Here is a 20,251-nt window from a genome sequence, read left to right as displayed (position 1 = left end):
TGAGAAGAAGCAAGAGAAGAAATAAGAACGGAAGATCAGGAATAGTGAACAAGGGGGAGAGATGGTGAAAGTAAGATCAAGAAAAATGACAGAGAGAAGATAGTGTAAAGACTTGAGAAATACTTGAAAAGTACTTGAAAAAGACGCAGGGAAGTGTAGTAAAGACGAATCAGAGGGTTGACATATGTCGAGGAGCAAGGTCAAACGGCCAGGTGAGATCAATAAAACGGGAACGACAGGATAGAAGCGCAAAATAAGGCACCAGAGGAAATTTTGATGTACTTAATGACCACAATATATCTGTCCCTACTCCACTATCGAGTCGTTTTCTGATAGTAGCCTACTACCCAGACCAGATCTGGCATCCAAAGAAGCATATCTAATCATTAGATGGAGAAATGAGGGAAACTATAGACCGCCACGTCTCTAGCTCTCTGCAATGGCTGCAAAAAGCCTCGACATATTCCATGCAGTATACAAAGTTGGGCTAAAGAAGAAAATAGCTACGTGTAGAACTCGGTGGCTGAATATCACTATTATGGCCTGAGGTCTAAATCTACTCTAGAAATACTGAAACATGGCTTTCTGTGCAAATTCAAGCTCATTATTGGCCCATTACCGTCTCTCACATTTCTAGCGACTATGATTTGCCAGTGAGTGCCCTTTGTATGCACTTGATTAGATCCCTATACTGATTGCGTATTTTGTATGATTCCCTAGCTAATTATATCTTCTCTGCTAGCATTCTGCGGCAGTACTTATAGCTATTTACTTTCATCCAGTATATATATATATATATATATAGCTGTTTTTCTTGATAGCTTGCTCAATAAAAGAATATATGGGACGAACCCATTACTCGGAATGGAAAATGACTAGAGCGTTGTTGGAATAAAATGAGGGACCATTCCACCACTCATCCTCATTCAACCCAAGTAGTATGGTCTGCTAAATTTTTTTGTAATTTTCACCGAATTCGGATTAAAGCTATTGGAGATTAAATGATGGAGGGTACCTTCTCTGAACCTTTACCTTCTAGCTATCCTCGTTCCCCTTCCTACTCTCTTCTGTATACCTTAATTCTTCAGCTATTTTTTTTGAATCTTATTGCATGCTTTCCTTAATGCAGGGCCTCCCTGTCGGATACTTTATACGGACTTTTGCTTGATTTGAGCATTTCCAGGCACATGCGGATGGGACCCTACGGTTACTCGAAGGAAACAAAGATGGAAATCAATGGCTCGTTTTTTCTCCATATTAACCCTCCGCTGAATCAAGGTCGCGAGCACTAAGAAACTTTAATAGGGGGACATTTAGCTGTGGTCACAATATGTGACTAGTTGGGCTATTGCGCCAAAGGCAAAACCACACGATGCATGGTTGTTGGAGCTTCTTGGCCGATATAACGCTCTTATAGTAGCTAGCTTAGGTCTTCTTGAATGGAATATTCTCTCTAGACAGCGTCCCCTACCGCTATAACACAAATAGTAAAATCGAAACTAGAAGAACTAACAAGAATACCAAGAACATACCTCGAGAAAATAAAAAAAGGAATTAGATAGAAAAGGCGCAAAATAGTAAAGAAGGAAAAAGGTGGGAACAAAAGAATAGAATATACAAAATATAAAGAAACAAAAAGTATCTATTTTAAACCCTTACACCTCAGTGATAGCCGTCCCCTCGAGTCGGACCCATAGCATTTTCAGCTGTTCTTCCTCCACACCGATACGAAAATTCCTACCGATACGAAAATTTTTCTCTTTATTTATCTTCTATTATATACTTCGTATACCAAAATTTAAAGAAAATATCGAAAATCGCCTTAATAAGATATACGAAGCAGCGAAACGCGAAAAAAACTCAAAACTCTGCTGAATTTACATGTAAATTCGACGTTCCTTACGGTCGCCTTCGCGTTAGAATTTATAGTTATCTACTAAGGCACACCCACCATGTCTGGGTAGATGTGACCCCCTTTTTTAAAAAAAAAATCAAAATAAGAATGAAATAAAATAAAATTGTGATTATGCTCTTAAATAAAGAAGGGAAAGAAAAGCACTCCAAGTATTCTGAAAAATCAATATCAATTGACATATTTCATCTGGTGTGATTGTACCTTTTGTATGGGTGGCCCAGATAAAAGGTACATCTGCACGAGTCTGGCGTGCACGCGACAGGTGGAGCACTGGCGACCTGTCCACTCCAGAGTTGCCCCCACTCGCCAGCCTTATATGCCTTACTCCTTGGCATACCTCGGGGCTGAAATCTCCAGTGTATCGAAATTGTCCAAAATTAGTGTCCGTATATGTAAGGTAGCGTGTCCTCTCTTGTCAGCTTCCCCCTTCCGTTTGTATGATTTTGGAGGGGTTTATCGTATCCGTTCAGACGGCTCGAGAGTACTTCATCCCACCCCAGCGGTCAATGAAGATGTATATTCGTCTACTACGTGTTTACCCTTGTCCAATTTGTCCCATGGAGTGTTAATATCAACTCACCAGCCTTAGAGGCTCCCTAATTTCCCAGATACCGTAGCGGTAATCAAATATCCCCTTAGGCGCCCACAGTTTCTCGTCCGCATCTTGGCCATGTAGACTAGCTGGGAGATGAAACATTAGATCGACTCTCCGCTTTGTGATTTGCCAATTGCACAGCCGGGCTCGGTGAAGTTGGTGTTATCGCGAAGAAATGACTACCCGATGCAAACGGGTGTCATGCCTCAGGCACCACGAGCACGCGACCGGCCCCATCGTGTACATCGCCATTTTTGTGTCAGATGGTTGCCTGCTGCTTTGCCCTCTTCTCTTTCTCTGTATTTTTGTCGCTTTCCCTCTCTATATCTCGCTAACATCCCTCTCCTGCTTCTGGCAGTGATCTCAGTAAGCATAGACTCAGTTGTCAAGAACCGGAGGCCATACCCTAAGCCCAGTGGGGTTCAACCCAATTGCACGTTGGGGGCCGTAAGCCTCTCGCTGATCCTGCAATTCGTCTACACCCCTCGTGGTTGTCTCCATCAACCCCCCTGATTGCCAGCTTGTCAATCTTTTTTTTTTTTTTTTCCCCCCCCTTATCTTCATGCTATAACTTTCTCTTCTCTCACCCCATCAGCGGCTTCTGTCTTTGCGCCCTCGATGGTCAGTGACCACTTGATGCTTGATGCGCCATGAAGTTCCCATCGAATCCGCCGGCTCTCAGCCAGAGCCTTCTTGGCTGGGCTGAGGAGGCAGCCATCTCCATCGTGATGGTTGTCAGATCTCCTCAGCAATCCCTCGACAGTGCTTGGGCAGTCTCTCGCAAATATTTCTTCTCTGTGATTTTCATCTCGCTTCTGGTGTCCAAATTCTTCCATGTCTGCGTCCAACTTACTTCGATGACTGCGCCATCTTTCTTGCCCTGGGGACCCACCTTCTTCCTAGTAGATATCGTGCTCATTTTGGTAGCGTGCGGCCTTGCGCGATGGTTTGAATGGCGGATAATTCGGGACATCGCGGCTGTGGTCACTGTTGCGTTTGGGTAAGTTGACATTCAGTGGAGACGTCCACGAATACCGAGAGGGGAAAGAAAAAAACTCATTGATTGATTCCGCTCTAGTATCTATGCCTCGTCGATCGCATCTGCCGACATCTCGTTTTATGTTCACACGGGCGCGGAGATCTTCTACCCGCAGAAATCGAAAGGCTCTAAACCCAACCCCGCGAAGTGGACTGTTCTGTCCGCCTTCGTCGCCGCTATCTTCGTCGACGGTGTTATTTTGGTCGGCGCATACTTCGCAACGCCGCATCTCTTCCGCGTGACCAAAGCTTTCCTCGAAATCTGGGGTTCGCTGTTGTTCTCCCCATTCGGTTGCTGTCGTCGCCAGAGAACGCCCTCGGCGGACTCAGAGAACTACGAGCAGATTGCAATCGATGACTATGATGAGAATAACCACGATTCCGAGAATCCCCAGGAAACCGAGAACCACGAGGCCGAGAATCACCGCGAAACCGATCCTCTCGCCCAAATGGATACGCCCCGAGAGAAGCCCGAGCAAAAGAGATGGTCTTTGCTTCACCGTGTCCTTGCGATCTCGTTCGGCTTGATCATAGTTTTGCTTTGTCTCGTTCGCCCGTACGATCGGAATTATACCTCTATGTCTGAGTCTCTGGCTTTCGCACCGTTCGCCAGCGACGATTCCCGGTCCACTCATGGAAGTGCCCCAGCAAAACCGGCTCCTCCAGCGAACCAGCCTCCTCCAGCGAAACCGGCCACCCCAGCAAAGCCGACCGCCTCGGAGAAAGCAAGTCCCACGTGGGCGACTCCAGTTATGACGCCACTGCCGTCCGATTTCAGCTGGCTGGAAGACACTACTGCTTTGGACACATTCCCGAAATTCGACTGGTTGCCGTCTTTCAATTCTTCGAACGAATTACCCGATTGGTCTCCTTTTCGCCTCAACAGACACGACGATCCTGATTATGACTATGAACATTACAACCCGCAGAAAGACCCTCTCCATATCCCCAATCTCCACAACGATATTTTGGAGCCTATCCGTGAAGCGATCCACAACGGAAGTGTCAAGATCAAACATGTTGTTCTCCTCAAGTTAGAGAGCACTCGGCAAGACATGTGGCCTTTTAGCTCCAGTTCCTACATTATGAAGCATATCAGAGAGTCTTACCCGGATGGAGAAATCCCCAAGGAAGTCTTGGATAGACTGTCCAGCCTCACCCCTACCGCCGAGCGATTGACTGGGTCTGATAACGGATTCCGTCAGGGCAAGGAAAGCAGTCGTCCGAAGCCCTATGGTGGGATCACTGCGAATAACTCTTGGACTGCTGGAACTTACAGTCTAAAGAGTCTTACCGGCACTTTCTGTGGCGTGGACTCGATGGCTGTCGAGGGCAACCACGAGTATCAGCACGATATTTACCAGCCTTGCTTTCCACATATCCTCAGTGCACTGAACAATCAGCCCAAAACTACCAATGAGACCGATGATTGGGGTTCTTGGCCGTGGCGCACTATGTACTTCCAGGCATCCTCCGATAGCTGGGACCATCACTACGATCTCACTCCAGAATTTGGGTTCGAGGATACCTGGGTGAAAAGAACGATTGATGAGGCAGGGGGCAAATACATCCCGGAAGAGTCAGAAGAAGAGAAGGGCCATGGCCATGAGGATAAAGTGATGAAGAACTACTTCCGGGATGCCATCGAGGACGCCAAGAAGAACAACACTCGCCTCTTTATCGCTCATCTCACCCACAATACCCACACACCCTACTACATTCCTCGCGAGTACAAGGAGATGCTTGGGGATAAGTCGGATGAGCGGAACGAGAGGCTGGAGCGGTACCTCAACACCATGGCCTACCAGGATGAGTGGGTTTCCGATATCCTTAAAGTTTTCGAAGATGCCGGAGTCGCCGATGAGACACTGTTTATCATGACTGGTGACCAGTAAGTATTTATATCTCGCAGCTTATCGAGCCACTGTTAACTTGAATCCCAGCGGCCTCTCACTTCCGAATGACGGTGGAATCACCGCGAGAGACTCTCCTCATGTCGCCAATTTCCACGTGCCTCTACTCTTCGCGCACCCCAAGCTTCCGCAGCTCGAAATTGACAATGCCACGATGTCTACTCAAATTCTGCCGACTATCCTGGATCTGCTTATCGAAACGTCTTCCGTCAACGAGGAGTCGACTAAGATTCTTAGGGACTTGCTCTCCCTCTATGGCGGACAGTCGATCATCCGTACCATGATCCCGGAGCAAATGGGCTGGAAGGAGTGGCACTTCGGCACGACGAACCCTGGAGGCGGAATGGTCTGTTTGCGCTCTGCCGCTCAGCCGTATCGTTTAGTGGTGCCCCTCAATTCCGATGGCAGGTGGCGCTTCACCAACTTCGTCGAAGACCCCTTCGAACTGGAGCCCCTGGAGGAGAACGAAGCCGATTCTCTGATCACTACCGTGGAGAAGAAGCATGGGCCGGATGCTGCGAACTGGCTGGATGAGGCATCCCAGGTGGCTACGTGGTGGATTGATGACAACTTCCGTCGCTGGAAGTGGGATCCCTCGAACCCGGATAACGAGTACCCCTAAGCGTTCCCAAGACATGACAGCCAGGTTTTCAGTCTCGGACTGACGGGTTTTGCGTGTTGGCTCGACGCTAATCCAGCCGGTTGCGTTCGTAAAGGCGCACCCTATGTACAAACACGGCCGGTATATAATTTTTGGGGCCTTCTTGTTGTTATTTCATTCTGGGGCTCATGTCGCATGTGTAGTAAATAACTTCTTTGTCTGTTCTTTTTTCATGCATCTATCTTCGAATTTGTTATTATTCCCCTTTTTTTATTCGAACGTGAATAGAGAAGACAAATAAATTGCTTTGAACAATCACATTCGATGAGCAGTGCTCGAGCAGACAAGTCCAGGTTTCCAAGACTCCCAGGGCATGAACGTACATTTATGTCATGCCAGCCCAATCCAACACAACCAACTTCTTTCCAAATCCTCTCTCTCTCTCTCTCTCTCTAAGCGCCAATCTTAATATCCATTCAGGAACAATACAACCAACATGGAGTAAGGAAAAAGCCACGAACAATCTGCATCTCTAACCCGTGATCATCCCTCCACTCTACTCTTCCACTAACACCGCACGAAAAAAAAAAAAAAAAAAATAAAAATAAAAATAAAAATAAAAATAAAAATAAAAATAAAAATAAAAATAAAAATAAAAATAAACCAGATACTCGCACCACTACGAAATCCTCGACTGGAACAGTCCCGAATGGCAGCAAGCCTGGTCCCAGCTCGTGCAAGACGTGCCCCGAATCATCGACGCCGCCGCTGGCCGACACCACCAAGGGCATTTGGATCAACGGCGTGGGCGACAATGCGCACGAGGCTCTGATGATTGCCTACAGGAAGCGCCTTCGTATCTTTGTCAAGACGGCTCACAAGCCGTATGATCTTGTGGTGACGTGTGTTTTGCTCATGGCGAACTTGTTGGCACCGAATGTTTTTCGTCTTAGGTGAGTTAACAGTCATACTATTCATGGATCTGTGGATCCCACTGTTGCTTGTTTTTTGCTATTTCTCTGTTTGACCAATTGGGGTATTTGCGTGCTGACGAGAGTAGATCTGATGGGCTTTGGGATGAGTGGCAGCCGATGCGGGATCTCTATGCTCGTCTTTGGACCGGGGAGGAAATTGGGGGACCGCCGTGGGAAGAGGATGAGGAAGAAGAAGAGTGATCGTACTGTGATTGCTCGATGAATCAGAGAAAGTCTTGATTCTGTGGTCCATGTTTTGGCAGGCGAGGGTCTATGTTTTGACAGGAGTTGCCAATCATTACAATGAAATGCTAACCAACCACGCTGCATATTTCTAGAGAGCTCCGATGAGATACGACTAAGTCTAAACAAAGGCCAACTCCCTGTATCTATCGCCACACATTCTCGAGTATAAACGGCATTCCCAAGATTGTCCAACCAACAACCCACCGGACCACTTCAACTATCCCACATAGCCCCATGCGTAGGAATCCCTCTTCTCTCCAACTCCCCAACAATCAGCCGCATGACGACCTCGTTTGAGAAGCTGATAACAGCCTTGGCACCAATCTTCTGCGTCGCCTCACAACCAATCCGAACTAAATCAGGGCATCCCCACGCCCTGGTATCATGCACCAAGCCTTTCGGATCTGCACCATAGACGCTGTTGACAATTCCTGACCAAAGGTCTGGATAAGATTCGGGGTAGACCAGATCAGTCGCAGTCGACAGGAAGGAATATGGCCCAGCAGAGAACCGATCCCAGACCCCGTTCCGATTAGAACGACACTTCGGAAGAAAGCTGCCACTCGCATCACACCACATGCTATATGTCCTTGGGTTTTAGCAATCTGGTCATGAAAGAGAGAGTCAAGAGGGCTTCTTAGTAAGAACACCACGCACCCACAATCGCGTCGGTGGCTTGCTGATCTGCCGACTCGTCCAGTCGCCAGCTCGAGACACGATCATGGAACAACTCGACCTGCGCTCTTCTTTCTTATTACCTTGTCCTGTGACCGGGATTGTCGCAAAGGAGTGCCACTCGAGAAGCGGGCGTTCCGAAACCCGAATGAACCTGCCTCTCAGGCCGGCGGTATACTCGAAATGGAGCCGCAGAGCATGATCAGTTAGGATTTCTGCGTCCACGGGCACCTTCAAGAAAACCTATAAGGTGGCGATGCTAACGGTGATGATAACCAAAACCCAGAACTCGGGCGAATGCAGAAGAGCCACTCTGAATAGAGTATGAAGAGGCTTGGTGTCGCGGACAGAGAGCATCGTTTGCACCCCAGACGAGGATTAGGACCGTTCAACCCGAAAAGCGATACACGCACTCGAATGTGTTGTGGTATCGTTTGCGAAGTGCAGGGTACGAAGCCGCAATCATGCCTGCTAGCAGCAACAGGGCAATGCTGGACAGAACTATAGTTGGAACTGGCAGCGTGGAGGACGACTGCCGCTTGATCAATCCTCTGAGACTCAAAGCAAATGAGGCGACAAACCAGCAAACAGCTGCTATGGCGCATCCCGAATGAATGCTTCCCAGATAATACACCTTGGCTATCCGCCGACGAATAGCAAAGGGCCAGGACTTGGGGATAGAGCAGCAGTAAGCAAAGATAAGGTTGATGATGAAGTCCTGCCGGATGACAATTGCAATAATCAAATTGGCCAAGGCGACGGTCGTGAGCCAGGCACGATTGATCGAGGGAATAGATAGCAGGACGATCAATACGGCCAAATTTGCAAACCAGATCACAGAGAAGAGTTTCCGGTACACTATCAGAATGCGATATTTTAGCCAGTCACCGATCCAATATAGAAACCATAGTCTGGTTTGCGTTAAAGAGTTGGTTTCCGAGGACGGTTTGGATGTAGTCATAATGTAAATAGAACTGGTAGTATTTTGAAGAGAAGAGGGCACAGCATGTACTCTAAAGAGACGCCGCGGCCCAATGTTTAAATGTGCACACATCGAGGGAATACACTGAGCTCGTATATCTACGCCTATCATGGGCATAGTGGTGCCATTGGAGGAGTTTCTGCGCCAGTTCTACTGGCGCTGCTACCTTGTTGCTAAACCACATGTGCCAAGGGGACCTTAATATGACGCAAGGATGAGATCGCATGATGACAAGGACCTAGGTATATACTGCTTTTCTTGGTATAAAATGTTGACAACCATGGTCAACGCCTTATGAACCAAATGCTTCGATCGCTTTGTATATACTAGCAACCGACGTCTCGCTATAGAACATCTTTATAAGAAAGTGTCTGGAAATTCCAAGCTGTCAGAATATCGAATAGCGTGCGAAAAAGCATGCATTTAGCAAACAAACTCCCTATACATTAGTGCGCGCCACCAGCGGCGGAGGCTATTCGGAACGAGGGCATGCATGAACCATTGGTTGATGAGTCTGTCAAGTTAGGAATTCAAAAAAGCGCGATTTCTTTTGTTTGTGTTGCCTCAGCCGAGCTAGATGCTGCTTTTCTTCTCCATCTCATCAAGATATTGTAATTTCGAAAGATTGTTCATTCCAAAGTTATAGACATCAAGGCGTAGATAATTCTAAAGAAAAGACAAGAATGCCAAAATATGATAACTAAATACAAACATCAGCACTTCTATAAAATTCTACTCCAGTCCTTCAGTGACTGCCTTCGAAATCGCGGCAATCTTCCTCGCCAATCCAGCAATGCTGATGCCACTAAGCACATCGAACAGTGCAATTTCAGCCTGAGCTTCAGTCAAAGCCCAGGCCCGGATATCGACAGCCATCAGGGAATCCACGCCGTACGCATGCAGCGGCTTGCTCGCATCGATATTGCCAACAGCAGTCTGCAGACCACGGGCAAGTCTCTCACACAACGCAGCAGTAGTAACTTCGCTCGCATCCTGCAACGACTTACACTGGCCAAGCAAGAAAGAAAGCGATTCTGTAGTCTCCTCGTTTGATTCAATCCCCTCCAAGTCCAGCTTGTTCAAGATGGCGAAGCGAGGGTTGTCAATGTAGAAAGGTTTCTCAAGGCGCTGGCGGTGCACGATACCCGCAGTCGGGAGACCCGAGATAATCTGGGACGGGATGGTGCTGCGCTTGAACGAGCCTGCCATTGCAGCAATCATGATGCTGTGAAACTGCGGCTCGTTGATGCCAACGGCTTCCCAGCTCTGCAGGTTGGAATGTCCGCCCCGCTCGGCAATCAACCCGATACCTAGCATCAGACCGAGATCAACACTTACTGCCGAAAGTCCTTGGTGACGTCGGTAGGCTGCCATGCCATCTTGGAAGGTGTTTCCGGAGGAGTAGTTTGCTTGGCCTCGGTTGCCGATGACTCCGGCAATGGAGCTGAGCATCACGAAGAATTCAAGGTTCTTGGGAAGGAGATCGTGCAGCAGCTGTGTGCCTTGCACCTTGGGCCTGATGCCGTTATTCCATTGCTCGAGAGACATGTTGTCAAAGAGGGCGTCATTCAGCACCACGGCAGACTGGACCACACCACGGATCGGTGGCATTTCCGCGGCGCATTGATCCAGCACACGTTTCATTCCTTGCTCGTCTGAGACGTCACAGGCGTAAATCTGGACGTTAGCACCCTTCTCAGACAACTCCTTTTTCAGAGGTGGGGCAAGTGCAGAAGCGTTGCCGGAGCGAGAAATGAAGGCGATATGCTGGGCACCGTTGGATACAAGAAGCCTGGCCAGACTCCGTCCCAGTCCTCCGAGACCACCGATCAAGAGATATGTGGCGTTTCTGTCGAGTGACAGAGGGCTGACCACACTTGCAGGGACCGAAATATCGTCTTCCGGGCTGAGTGTCATCACAACTCTTCCGAGGCTCGGCTGGGCTTGGGCTTTCTCAAAGGCCTCTGCAACATTGGTGGACGGAAGGACTGTGAGTGCGCGCAAAGGCTTCAGAGTCTGCCCAGAAACAATTTCCGAGAGCTTCTGGAGTGTTTCTTTCATTATCGACGGGTCGCTCTGGACAATCGACGGCATGTCCAAAACCGAGTAAGACGCTCCCCGTCTGAAGGGACCCATATCAAGGAACGAAGAGCCCGCCGCATCATCGCTGACCACAGTATCAATCAGAACACCACGGGCACCGATAGAGTGCCACAGCTGAAGCAAAGATTCTCCAGTCAGCGACATGTTGAGAATAACATCCGGACCCTTTGTGTTTGTCAATCGAGAAATGGCCTCTGGCAGGCTGTAGTCACCGTCGCGGAGAAGGTGGCGCGAGTCGACACCAAGACTCTCCACAACATGGCTTTCCTCAGCAGTGCTCACAGTTGCGATGACAGTCGCACCCTGTAGTTGGGCGAGTTGGATTGCGGCCTGGCCAACCGAAGTGGCTGCAGCTTGGACAAGAATGGAGTTGCCAGACTGAACACGGCCAACCCCATGGACTGCGTGGTATGCGGTCGCAAAAGAGAGTGGCCAAGAGGCAGCCTCTTCGAATGCAGCATTGTCCGGAATGGACACACACATCGCTTCAGACACGCGGAACACGGACTTGTATGGGCCGGCTCCGACTGCGCAGACGCGGCTGCTACCGACCTTCAGCTTCTCGCAGCCTTTGCCAACATTGGTGACTACTCCGCTGAATTCCTTCAAAGGTGTCTCTATATCCTGCTTTGAGTGCAAAGCATCATGGTGACTAAACGATTGTAAGTTTCTGCAAATGGTTTGGGGATAGAGAATCTTACTTGACGGCAATAGCCTTAACCTCAATTTCCACCTCGTCAGCACCCAATTCACCAACAATGTCATGGTCAAAATCGAAGAAGAAAGATTTGGAAGATCCGGTAGGCTGGATGAGCTTGAGCCCACTGGGCGCCTCTCCAAGCTTGACATGCTCGCGGCCTTCAATGTCGTTGCTGGGTGCGATAAGACCAGCCAGATCATTTCTAGGAACCCAGCGATTGATGCACAGCACGCCATCCATCTCAACATACTCGCGGTCTGATGTTGGCGCGGCAGCAATTTTGGAGACGGCCTCAGCTGTGCTCTGAAGGTCTGCGTTTTGCTCGAGATGAAGGTAGCGCAGGTCGAGATTGGGGTTCTCGTTCTGCAGTACACGCAGATAGCCAACGGCCACCTGCATCACGGTGTCATCGCCCATGGAAACCCACAACAGCCGACCACTCTGCAGTACCAGGCCCTTCAAGTGGTCGAATTCCTCAGGAGAGAATCCGGTCCAAATGGAGTTCTCCAACTCGACCAGCGAGATCATGGATTTGCCCTTCAAGTCGGCCAGCTCCGTGGTCCAAGGAATCACATTTGCCTTGATCTTCTGGCTTTCCAGGGTGGCAACGAGTATTTGGCTGGCTTGCTGAACTCGTTGAGAGGGATTCGTGGGTTCAAGGATGTAGAATGTCTCTGCAGGAACCTCACTCTGCGCTCTGGGCTTGGACGCCAGCGACAACGTGATAGCATCTGACGTACGCCCAGGAGCAAGTTCCGCCACGAAAGACAGAGACCGGTTGTCAACCCCCATATTCTCTTTCCACGACCTACAAGAATTGTTAGTCAAAACGATGGCAATGGACGTGGAGGTGACATACAAGGAACTACTGTTGCCCTTTGCATCACTGAGCAAGGCAACTCCTCCTTTTTTCAGAACCCTCTGCACTACAGAGATTACACTCTGCTTGTGGTCAGTCTCCGAAACGTCGTTTCCTGTGATGACCAGATCGAAGGATTCGCTGTCAAAGGTCTCGTCTGCGGAGGCAATTTCGAAGAGCTTGAAATCTACAGGGACGCGCGATTCCTGGAACACTTCTTCAACCCTCGCGATCCATTCGACATCCAGATGCGCGACAGTGTAGTTGGAGAAACGCAGTGCCGGGGTCCCCAGCACAGAAAGCAAGTCCTGCGTAAGGGCCTCGGTACCTCCAATCTGCAGAACCGACAGGTTGGGGTTTTTGTGGGCAACGAGGTCGGCCAACTAGAAATTGTCAGCAACAACGTATCAAGAAAAGGAAAAGCAAGAGAAATGTGGGCTTACTGCGCAGAGAGATCTCTCCAAAACCTTTGCCGCGGCGTGTCCGTTGGTAAGAAGCTCCCCGTTGGCCAGTTCACTGGCACTTGGTTTCGCCAGCTCCTGCAGAAGGTAGCTCTTCAAAGAAGTCTCGTGAAGACTTTCGATGTCCGGCTTCCATTCCAGTGTACCCAATGGAGCCTTCAAGTCATTAGAAGCGGCAGCCTCGCTGGAGGGCAACTCGCGGCAACGCATTCCAGTAACCTGCACCTTGGGCTCCTCCCACGCAGAGTCCGACATGTAGATGTCAGCGAGCAAATCACGCGACCCGTCTCGGGCCACATGAGAGAAGCCAATGAACTGAGAATCAGGGCCAGCCGGGAGGTCGACCGAGAAAACAAGGCGGTCGAATGCGATGGGGACGGCTGCATTCTTGAAGTTCAGGCTCTCGTCTCCGAGAGCAGCAAAGATGGAATGGAAGATCACGTCGAGAGTCGAGGGGTGTATCAGATGGTGACTTTCCACGTTGCCGGGCATGCAGCTCTGGGTATCCGGGATCTTGATGGTCGAGCAGCAGTTATCCTCGCCGGCCGAGATCTGTTGAAGACCTTGGAAGTACTGCCCATACTTGAATCCTGCTTTGCGGGTGGCTTCATAGAAGTCCTTGGGCTCTATTTGGCGCTTACAAGCTGCTTTGGCCGCCAAGTACTGCTCTTTGACTGCTTCCGATGCAATGGCCGAGCCCTTGCTCCATGTCTTAGTGCTGTTCGAGGCGTAGTGAATCGAGACAGTTCCGGCACTGTTCTCCTCAAGAGTGCCATTCTCAGCACAGCTATACACCGACCACTCCCAGCGTCCAGTCCACACGTTGTTGGGGCGGCTTCGTTGCTGTCGGAATTGCAGGACAGTCTCCACGCCATATTGGTCGTCGGGAATAATAATAGCCTTGGTGATACGCACATCCTGCAGTTCGATTTTCTCCGTGGTCTTCTCGGGGTCTGCCATCTTGCGAGCTGCCTCAAGTACCATGGCGATTGTGCCAGATCCCGGGTACAGAATGCTGGAATGCACGACGTGGTCGCGAACCCACGGTTGTTCACTGATGCGAACAAAGTTTCGCCAGCGTGGGTCTTGCTCGTTGAAATCAGCAACGGGGGCTCCAAGAAGATCATGACGGCCATGCTTTCGGTGATGGTAGTTCTTGCTGATGCGCGGCTCAGCCCAGAAGCTCAGAGAGTGATTCCATGGGTAGGAGGGGAGGTCGATGAGAGGCTTGGGCTTCCACCGCAAGAGGTTGACCGCGGAGACATTAACTCGAACACCATGCAGAAGCAGCTCTCCGGCCGCGGTGACGGCAGACTTGGCGTCATTCTCCCCACGGGCCAGAATCGATTGGTATACCACGTCCTTGAATTCGTTGTGCTGCATGATTTGCCAGACCGGGCCTCTCAGAGCGCCGTGGGGACCGACCTCTAGTAGGAGATCAAAGGCTGATTCACCGATGCGTCCTCGACGTCTTCGGCGAGAATCATCTTTCATGAGAGCACCAGTGGCATCAGAGAATAGCACGGCCGAGACGAAGTTCCTAACCCAGTACTTCGGACCAAGTTCGGCATGCGGAATCACGTCGCCAGTGACACTCGAAGCCATTTTCACGGATGTCGACGCTGATTGCATGGGCTGAATGTGGGAGATGCGCTCTAGATATTTGTCTGCAACGAGCTCCATATGGTGTGAATGGTAGGCATTCTCGACCTTGAGCTTCCGGCAAAAGACGGAGTCCGAGGCAAGCTTCACCTGAAGCTCATCGATGCCACTCTCATCACCAGATATCGTGACGGACGAGGGCGAGTTTACGCAGGCCACCACAACCTTGCCCGCAGTGATGGGTTTGATGTATTCTTCGGCCTTCTCTCTGGACAGGCCGGTGGCCATCATGGCGCCCTTGACCTCGGGTGCTTCAGTGCGCAGCTCAGAGCAGATCTTGCCTCTCCAGTAGGCAATGGTCCAAGCATCCTCTCGAGTCAGCGCGCCGTAGCAATACGCTGCGGCAATTTCACCGCTGGAATGGCCAATGACACCAGTGGCCTCAATATTCCAAGACTTCAGTAACTGTACCAGTGCAATTTGAAGAACTGTGCACACTGGCTGGCTGACCATCGCCAAATGGACCCTCGAGGCAGAAGGTTCCAGAGAAAGCTCCTCGAGTACAGACCAGCTGCATCCCAGGGCCTCTTTCAGATACGCATCTGCTTGGGTCACGCTGGCATTAAAGACGGGGTACGCCATGAGCTCCAGACCCATGCGGGCCCACTGCGCTCCTTGGCCAGTGAAAACAAACGCAAGGCGAGACTTTTCAGGTGAGCGAAGGGTTCTCAGTGAGCTGGTGGACGTGGCATCACTGAGCTCGGCGATGGTTGAAGCAATGAGATAAGTCTTCCAGCCGTACTGCGATCGTCTGTCACTGAGGGTATGGGAGAGCCGGTCGAGGTAGAGACTCTCCTCATCCTTGGAGATGGACTGCGACTCAGCCAGATGCTGGCCGTGCAGCACAACCATTCGTTTGAGGGCTGCCTCGTCCGGTGCGCTGAACACGAAAAGGCGATTTTGTTGAGGGCCAATCTCCGCCTCCTCCGAACTGATACTCAGCACCTCATCATGGGTAATTTGAGCGCGGCTAAGGAACTGCTCAGTATTATCCAGGATGACATGAGCGTTTGTCCCGCCATAACCAAACGAGTTGACACTGGCTCGCTGGAGCCGATTCTCTGGCCAGGGAAGAACCGATGTGGGCACTTGGATCTTCCATGATGCAAATGGGATGCGCTTGCTTGGCTGATCAAAGTGAATGTTGGGGGCAATACTTCCATGCTCAAGCATCAAAATACACTTGATCAACCCGGCCAACCCAGCGGCTCCTTCCAGGTGGCCAACCTACGAAATAAGTCAACGATGTGCCCAAAAAATGAGACACTGATAGTACCACAACTCACATTTGACTTCACAGATCCAACGTAAAGTTCATCCCCAGACTCACGCACTGCACTGACTGTTTTGGCAACCGCCCCCAGCTCCAGTGGGTCTCCGGCAGCTGTACCGGTGCCCTATTCTCGATATCAGCGCCGATCACCAACTTTCTTTAACGTCAGGTGCAACTTACGTGTGCCTCAAAGTAGGACGTGTCTGCAAAGTCCAGCCCGGCTGCCTTATATGTTGCGTTGATCAGATCCATCTGAGCATCGCTGTTCGGCAGTGTGATTCCTGCCGTATGGCCATCCTGGTTGACACCAGTGCCACGAATAACGGAACGGATGGTATCGCCATCTCGTAAGGCATCGCTCAATGGCTTCAGGATCACAGAGGCAATACCCTCGCCGCGTCCGTAACCAGTGACGCCCTCCGCAAATGACCTGGATAGGCCATCTTTCGACGTCATGTGCAGATTGGACAGCCACAGACCGAGATCAGGGCTCAAAAGCAGGTTGGCACCGCAGACGACAGCAACCTTGGACTCGCCAGCTCGAAGACCCTGGCATGCAAGATGTACTCCCACCAAACTGGAAGAGCAGGCGGTATCAAGGGTCATACTGGGGCCGCGAAAGTCATAGAACCAGGAGACCCGGTTGGAGAAAAGAGAGAAACCCGTCCCGGTAATAGAATACATCGGAGCGGTTTCGGCATCTCGCATGAGCATTTCGTGATAGTCGCGGGTGAAACAGCCAACATAGCAGCTCGTGTCACTGCCCGCCAAGCTTTCTACTGGAAGCCCGGCATTCTCGAGTCCCTCGTAGGTGACCTCGAGCAGCATCCGGGCTGCAGGGTCCATTGCTTTAGCCTCCTGGGCTGTGATATTGAAAAACGGTGCGTCAAAGGCAGAGACATCTTGGTCAAGGAAATGAGCTCCTGGTGGGCTCAATGTGTTCAGTTTCCCGCTGACCGGGTGGTGGAATGCATCTACATTGTAGCGTTCGGATGGGACCCTGCTAAATGCAGCTGTTGTGCACGAAGGGCCATGTTAGTCGACATTCATTCAATGTACACCAGCTCTCCAGGTCACCAGGAGCACAGGTCCATACGTACATCGCTTATTGTACAATAATTCCCAGAATTTGTTGGAATCTGAAGCCCCTCCAGGAAACCGGCAGGCAAGGCCCACCACGGCAATGTCTGAGGATGAATGAGGGTTAGGGTCTGTAGGAATGGCCATGGTAAAAGGGTATCAAAGAGAGATTAAGGGTAATTGAAACAGAAATGATAGGTATCAGGAGGGGTGTGGAGGATATCTTTATATTGATGGAAACATCGTTGTCTCCTCTTCAGGAACTCATCCCGAGGGCCAAGAGAGAGCCAATACAGCCTCCCAAACAGTGGAGATGGTATTCTGTAGCTATCTCTAGTTTTAAATTGCAATATAGCAGTATATAGGAAGGGGCCGTTTCGTACAGAGCAAAAACCGGGACTGTTCCAACGGCCCCAGTTTTGATGGCGACGTGAATCTTCTCCGATTTTGGAAAGACCCTTTTTACGCGTATGGGAGGTTGAGGCATTCTTCTTCTTCATGTGTCCTCAGAGGATCCATTGTCAGACTAATCATGAGCTAAAAGCCCGCGTAAATAGGTCGAAAGGCAACTTTGAGTTCGTGCAATCATCCTGCCCTGGCAGCCTCGCGGATATTACCCACTTTTTTTGAAGTCCAAGCACTCACAGAGGTCCTCCCCAGCCAGAAACCAGGGCATTCTGTCTACCGAGAACTCGGGTCCACATAGTATCAGATGGGGTGGGAGGGCTCTAGTGCCTCGTGCATGGTGTATGGAGCAGGGTGCATTTCGCCCCCACCAGGCATGGAGACTCGGCTGACATTGATTTGTTGAAATAAATTTATCTGGCAGGTAGACTAAGGAAAGTTTGATGTAAGCAAATGCCGAGGCAGATGAAGTGAAGAATTCAAGGAATTCTCCGTCAGAGGCTGGCTCTCCCTAACGTTCTTTTTCAAACATTGCTTATATTACGCCTCTTTATCTTGTTTCTTATCTCTGAGGACGACATTCGGCTGGCTATTTGTTCTTCAGGGTTATGTTGTGCGTGTGTAGGGTGCGGCTCTTGTCAGATGACATTTGGCAGCCTGGTCCTGCAAGAACGTTTAAAATTATGCTGGGGTATGATGCACGAATCATGCACGATCCTGGTCAATAGCGCATGCCAAGTGACAGCTTGATAGGCTAGTGATATTGCAAAGCGGGCCGAGTCAGAGGGGGCCAAAGGAATCAGGAACATCCAACATTCGGGACTTTGAAGTGCTGCACAGACACGGGTTACAACCGTTGTGGGTTGCGGGTGACAAGTCCTATTTTTCAGTTGGCTTCTTGACGGGCCCTTAGTTCAACTATTCATTTCAATGTGAGCTTGGCAAGATCCACCGTTAGATAGTTGTGAGTAGACAAAACAATAATGATTCGGGTTGTCTACATAAAAGGGCAACAGGGTACAGCTGCACTTTGAACACGTATTCAGCTCATTGGCATTATACATTCTTGCTCTCATTTACAATTCAATCCTGAATCAAATAAGCAGTAAGATATAAGGGAAGCGGCAATGGCCTACTTTTGACCCCTCTGATCCACGCAGTCATCATGTTAGCAGTTTCTCCACTCGATGGTTAGCTCTGGGAACCTTGAATTTGAATCATCCTGCCATGTGAGTTTTGTAATCTTGACAAAGCAACTCCTTCGCCACTCATGCTTTGACATTGCCAAGTGTGGAATCTCTTCTGTTCTTCCTGTGCTTGCACACCCGACATCTACGACCCACGATGAGATTCCTTTGTTTACATGGCAAGGGGACCAACTCCGACATCTTTGAGGCACAGCTAGGTAAGATCATTGTCCAGTTCAGAATCCACGTGAGATTTATATAGTAACTGATTGTTTTGTTCCGGTATTTCAGCATCGTTGCGCAGCCGAATCTCCCCAGGTCACACCTTCGACTTTGTAGATGCCGAAGCCGACTGTCCGCCAGCACCCGGCGTAGACGGCTTCTATCCCGGCCCCTACATCGGTTGGTTCCCATCATACGAGCCCCCATCAGTGAAGAAAGTCCAAGAGAGTTTGAAGGAGATCATCGAGGAGGATGGGCCATACGACGGGGTGATAGCGTTCTCCGAGGGCGCAGCACTGGCAGCGAGTCTCTTGCTGTGCGACGAACACTCTCAAAGAGAACCCACCTTCAAGGTGGGGATCTTTTTCAACAGTGTGATGGTGTTTTCGCCCTCCGAGGAGCTTGGGGTGAACATCAGCCAGAAGATCAAAGACCAGGAAACCAAATTCGCAGGGTATCTGCACGGCATGCGCAGCGACGCCAGTAACCCTGACCGGGTTCCTGATATCTACGCCTTCACTACAGAGTTCCCCACCCGCATTTCCGTGCCGACTCTACATGTCATCGGGTCGGAGGATGTGTTTTCCGAGGCCTCGCGGGAATTGACACGGCTGTGTCCCGATAAGGCGGAGGTGTTGATCCACGATGGTGGGCACGAGTTGCCGCGTGCCGAGGCCTCACTGGATCGCTGCAGTGAGCTGTTCGAGACGGTTGTGACCCTAGCCTCGATCGGTGGAGCATGAGGGCCCCCTAGTTCAGTTGTGGTCTACAGAAACTCTCTCTACACGGCACATAGCCTTGCTCATGCATCTTGGAATCTATGTAGATGTAAATACTATAGTTCTGGAGCCAGTGTATGGACTAGATTTTGAGTCATGTTGGCGCCAACACTGGAATCACTTAACGTTGGCTGTTTAGTCCGAGGTAAACAAGCTGACATGCAGGGATGATCGAAGGATTCATGCAGGATTGATAGCCAAGTCCCACCATTATGCAGACGCCGCTATGCACGACGGACCCAGGCGCACCAGGCTGTCGGGGTACCCTGGAGACGATCATATGGAAAATCCGTGCATTGCACATCCCGAAAATTGGATTCAGGGTGTCGGTATCAATAGTTTCTTTTCTTGCCAGTGAGTGGGGGGGGGGCATGATTTGCCGAAGCAGCCGTTCACACTGGTAATCGGTCATTTTAATTCTCCACAGAGTTATGTATAGATAGACCACGCGGTTTGAGTGGAGCTACCCGCCCCCAAAAATTACCGGAAAGTCCATCTTGGAGATTGAAGTTCCAGAGTGACACCACTTGACCTCCGACTAGCCCTAGTGAAGAAGTTAAGCCGGACTAGTGGCGGCCCCC

At 50.2% G+C, this 20,251-nt stretch overlaps 6 protein-coding genes across 6 annotated transcripts; 3 read left to right on the top strand and 3 right to left on the bottom strand.

The window, feature by feature from the left end:
• Positions 1–3,160: 3,160 nt before the first annotated feature.
• NUU61_006788 (uncharacterized protein) lies at positions 3,161–6,083 on the top strand (the record flags this gene model as incomplete). The annotated part of the gene is made up of 3 exons (XM_056657315.1): positions 3,161–3,510; positions 3,589–5,439; positions 5,492–6,083. The coding sequence occupies 3 exons, from the start codon at positions 3,161–3,163 to the stop codon at positions 6,081–6,083; spliced, it is 2,793 nt and encodes a 930-aa protein (XP_056510115.1).
• Positions 6,084–6,558: 475 nt separating this feature from the next.
• NUU61_006787 (uncharacterized protein) lies at positions 6,559–7,237 on the top strand (the record flags this gene model as incomplete). The annotated part of the gene is made up of 3 exons (XM_056657314.1): positions 6,559–6,563; positions 6,779–7,015; positions 7,123–7,237. The coding sequence occupies 3 exons, from the start codon at positions 6,559–6,561 to the stop codon at positions 7,235–7,237; spliced, it is 357 nt and encodes a 118-aa protein (XP_056510114.1).
• A 258-nt stretch (positions 7,238–7,495) lies between these two features.
• Positions 7,496–7,861, bottom strand: NUU61_006786 (uncharacterized protein; the record flags this gene model as incomplete). The annotated part of the gene is made up of 1 exon (XM_056657313.1): positions 7,496–7,861. The coding sequence occupies one exon, from the start codon at positions 7,859–7,861 to the stop codon at positions 7,496–7,498; it is 366 nt and encodes a 121-aa protein (XP_056510113.1).
• A 484-nt stretch (positions 7,862–8,345) lies between these two features.
• NUU61_006785 (NRPS-like enzyme) lies at positions 8,346–8,918 on the bottom strand (the record flags this gene model as incomplete). Its single annotated transcript, XM_056657312.1, has 1 exon — positions 8,346–8,918. One exon carries the CDS (start codon positions 8,916–8,918, stop codon positions 8,346–8,348), a length of 573 nt encoding a protein of 190 aa, XP_056510112.1.
• Positions 8,919–9,671: 753 nt separating this feature from the next.
• NUU61_006784 (type I polyketide synthase) lies at positions 9,672–17,224 on the bottom strand (the record flags this gene model as incomplete). Its single annotated transcript, XM_056657311.1, has 7 exons — positions 9,672–11,694; positions 11,744–12,550; positions 12,602–12,984; positions 13,045–15,951; positions 16,011–16,121; positions 16,178–17,010; positions 17,098–17,224. The coding sequence occupies 7 exons, from the start codon at positions 17,222–17,224 to the stop codon at positions 9,672–9,674; spliced, it is 7,191 nt and encodes a 2,396-aa protein (XP_056510111.1).
• A 1,602-nt stretch (positions 17,225–18,826) lies between these two features.
• Positions 18,827–19,634, top strand: NUU61_006783 (EF-hand calcium-binding domain protein; the record flags this gene model as incomplete). The annotated part of the gene is made up of 2 exons (XM_056657310.1): positions 18,827–18,887; positions 18,961–19,634. The coding sequence occupies 2 exons, from the start codon at positions 18,827–18,829 to the stop codon at positions 19,632–19,634; spliced, it is 735 nt and encodes a 244-aa protein (XP_056510110.1).
• Positions 19,635–20,251: the final 617 nt, after the last annotated feature.

Source organism: Penicillium alfredii, assembly GCF_028826965.1.
Source record: "Penicillium alfredii strain IBT 34128 chromosome Unknown utg000009l_segment0_segment0, whole genome shotgun sequence".
NCBI classification, from domain to species: domain Eukaryota; kingdom Fungi; phylum Ascomycota; class Eurotiomycetes; order Eurotiales; family Aspergillaceae; genus Penicillium; species Penicillium alfredii.
Note: the sequence above shows the minus strand (reverse complement) of the source record. Positions and strands in the feature narration are given on the sequence as shown.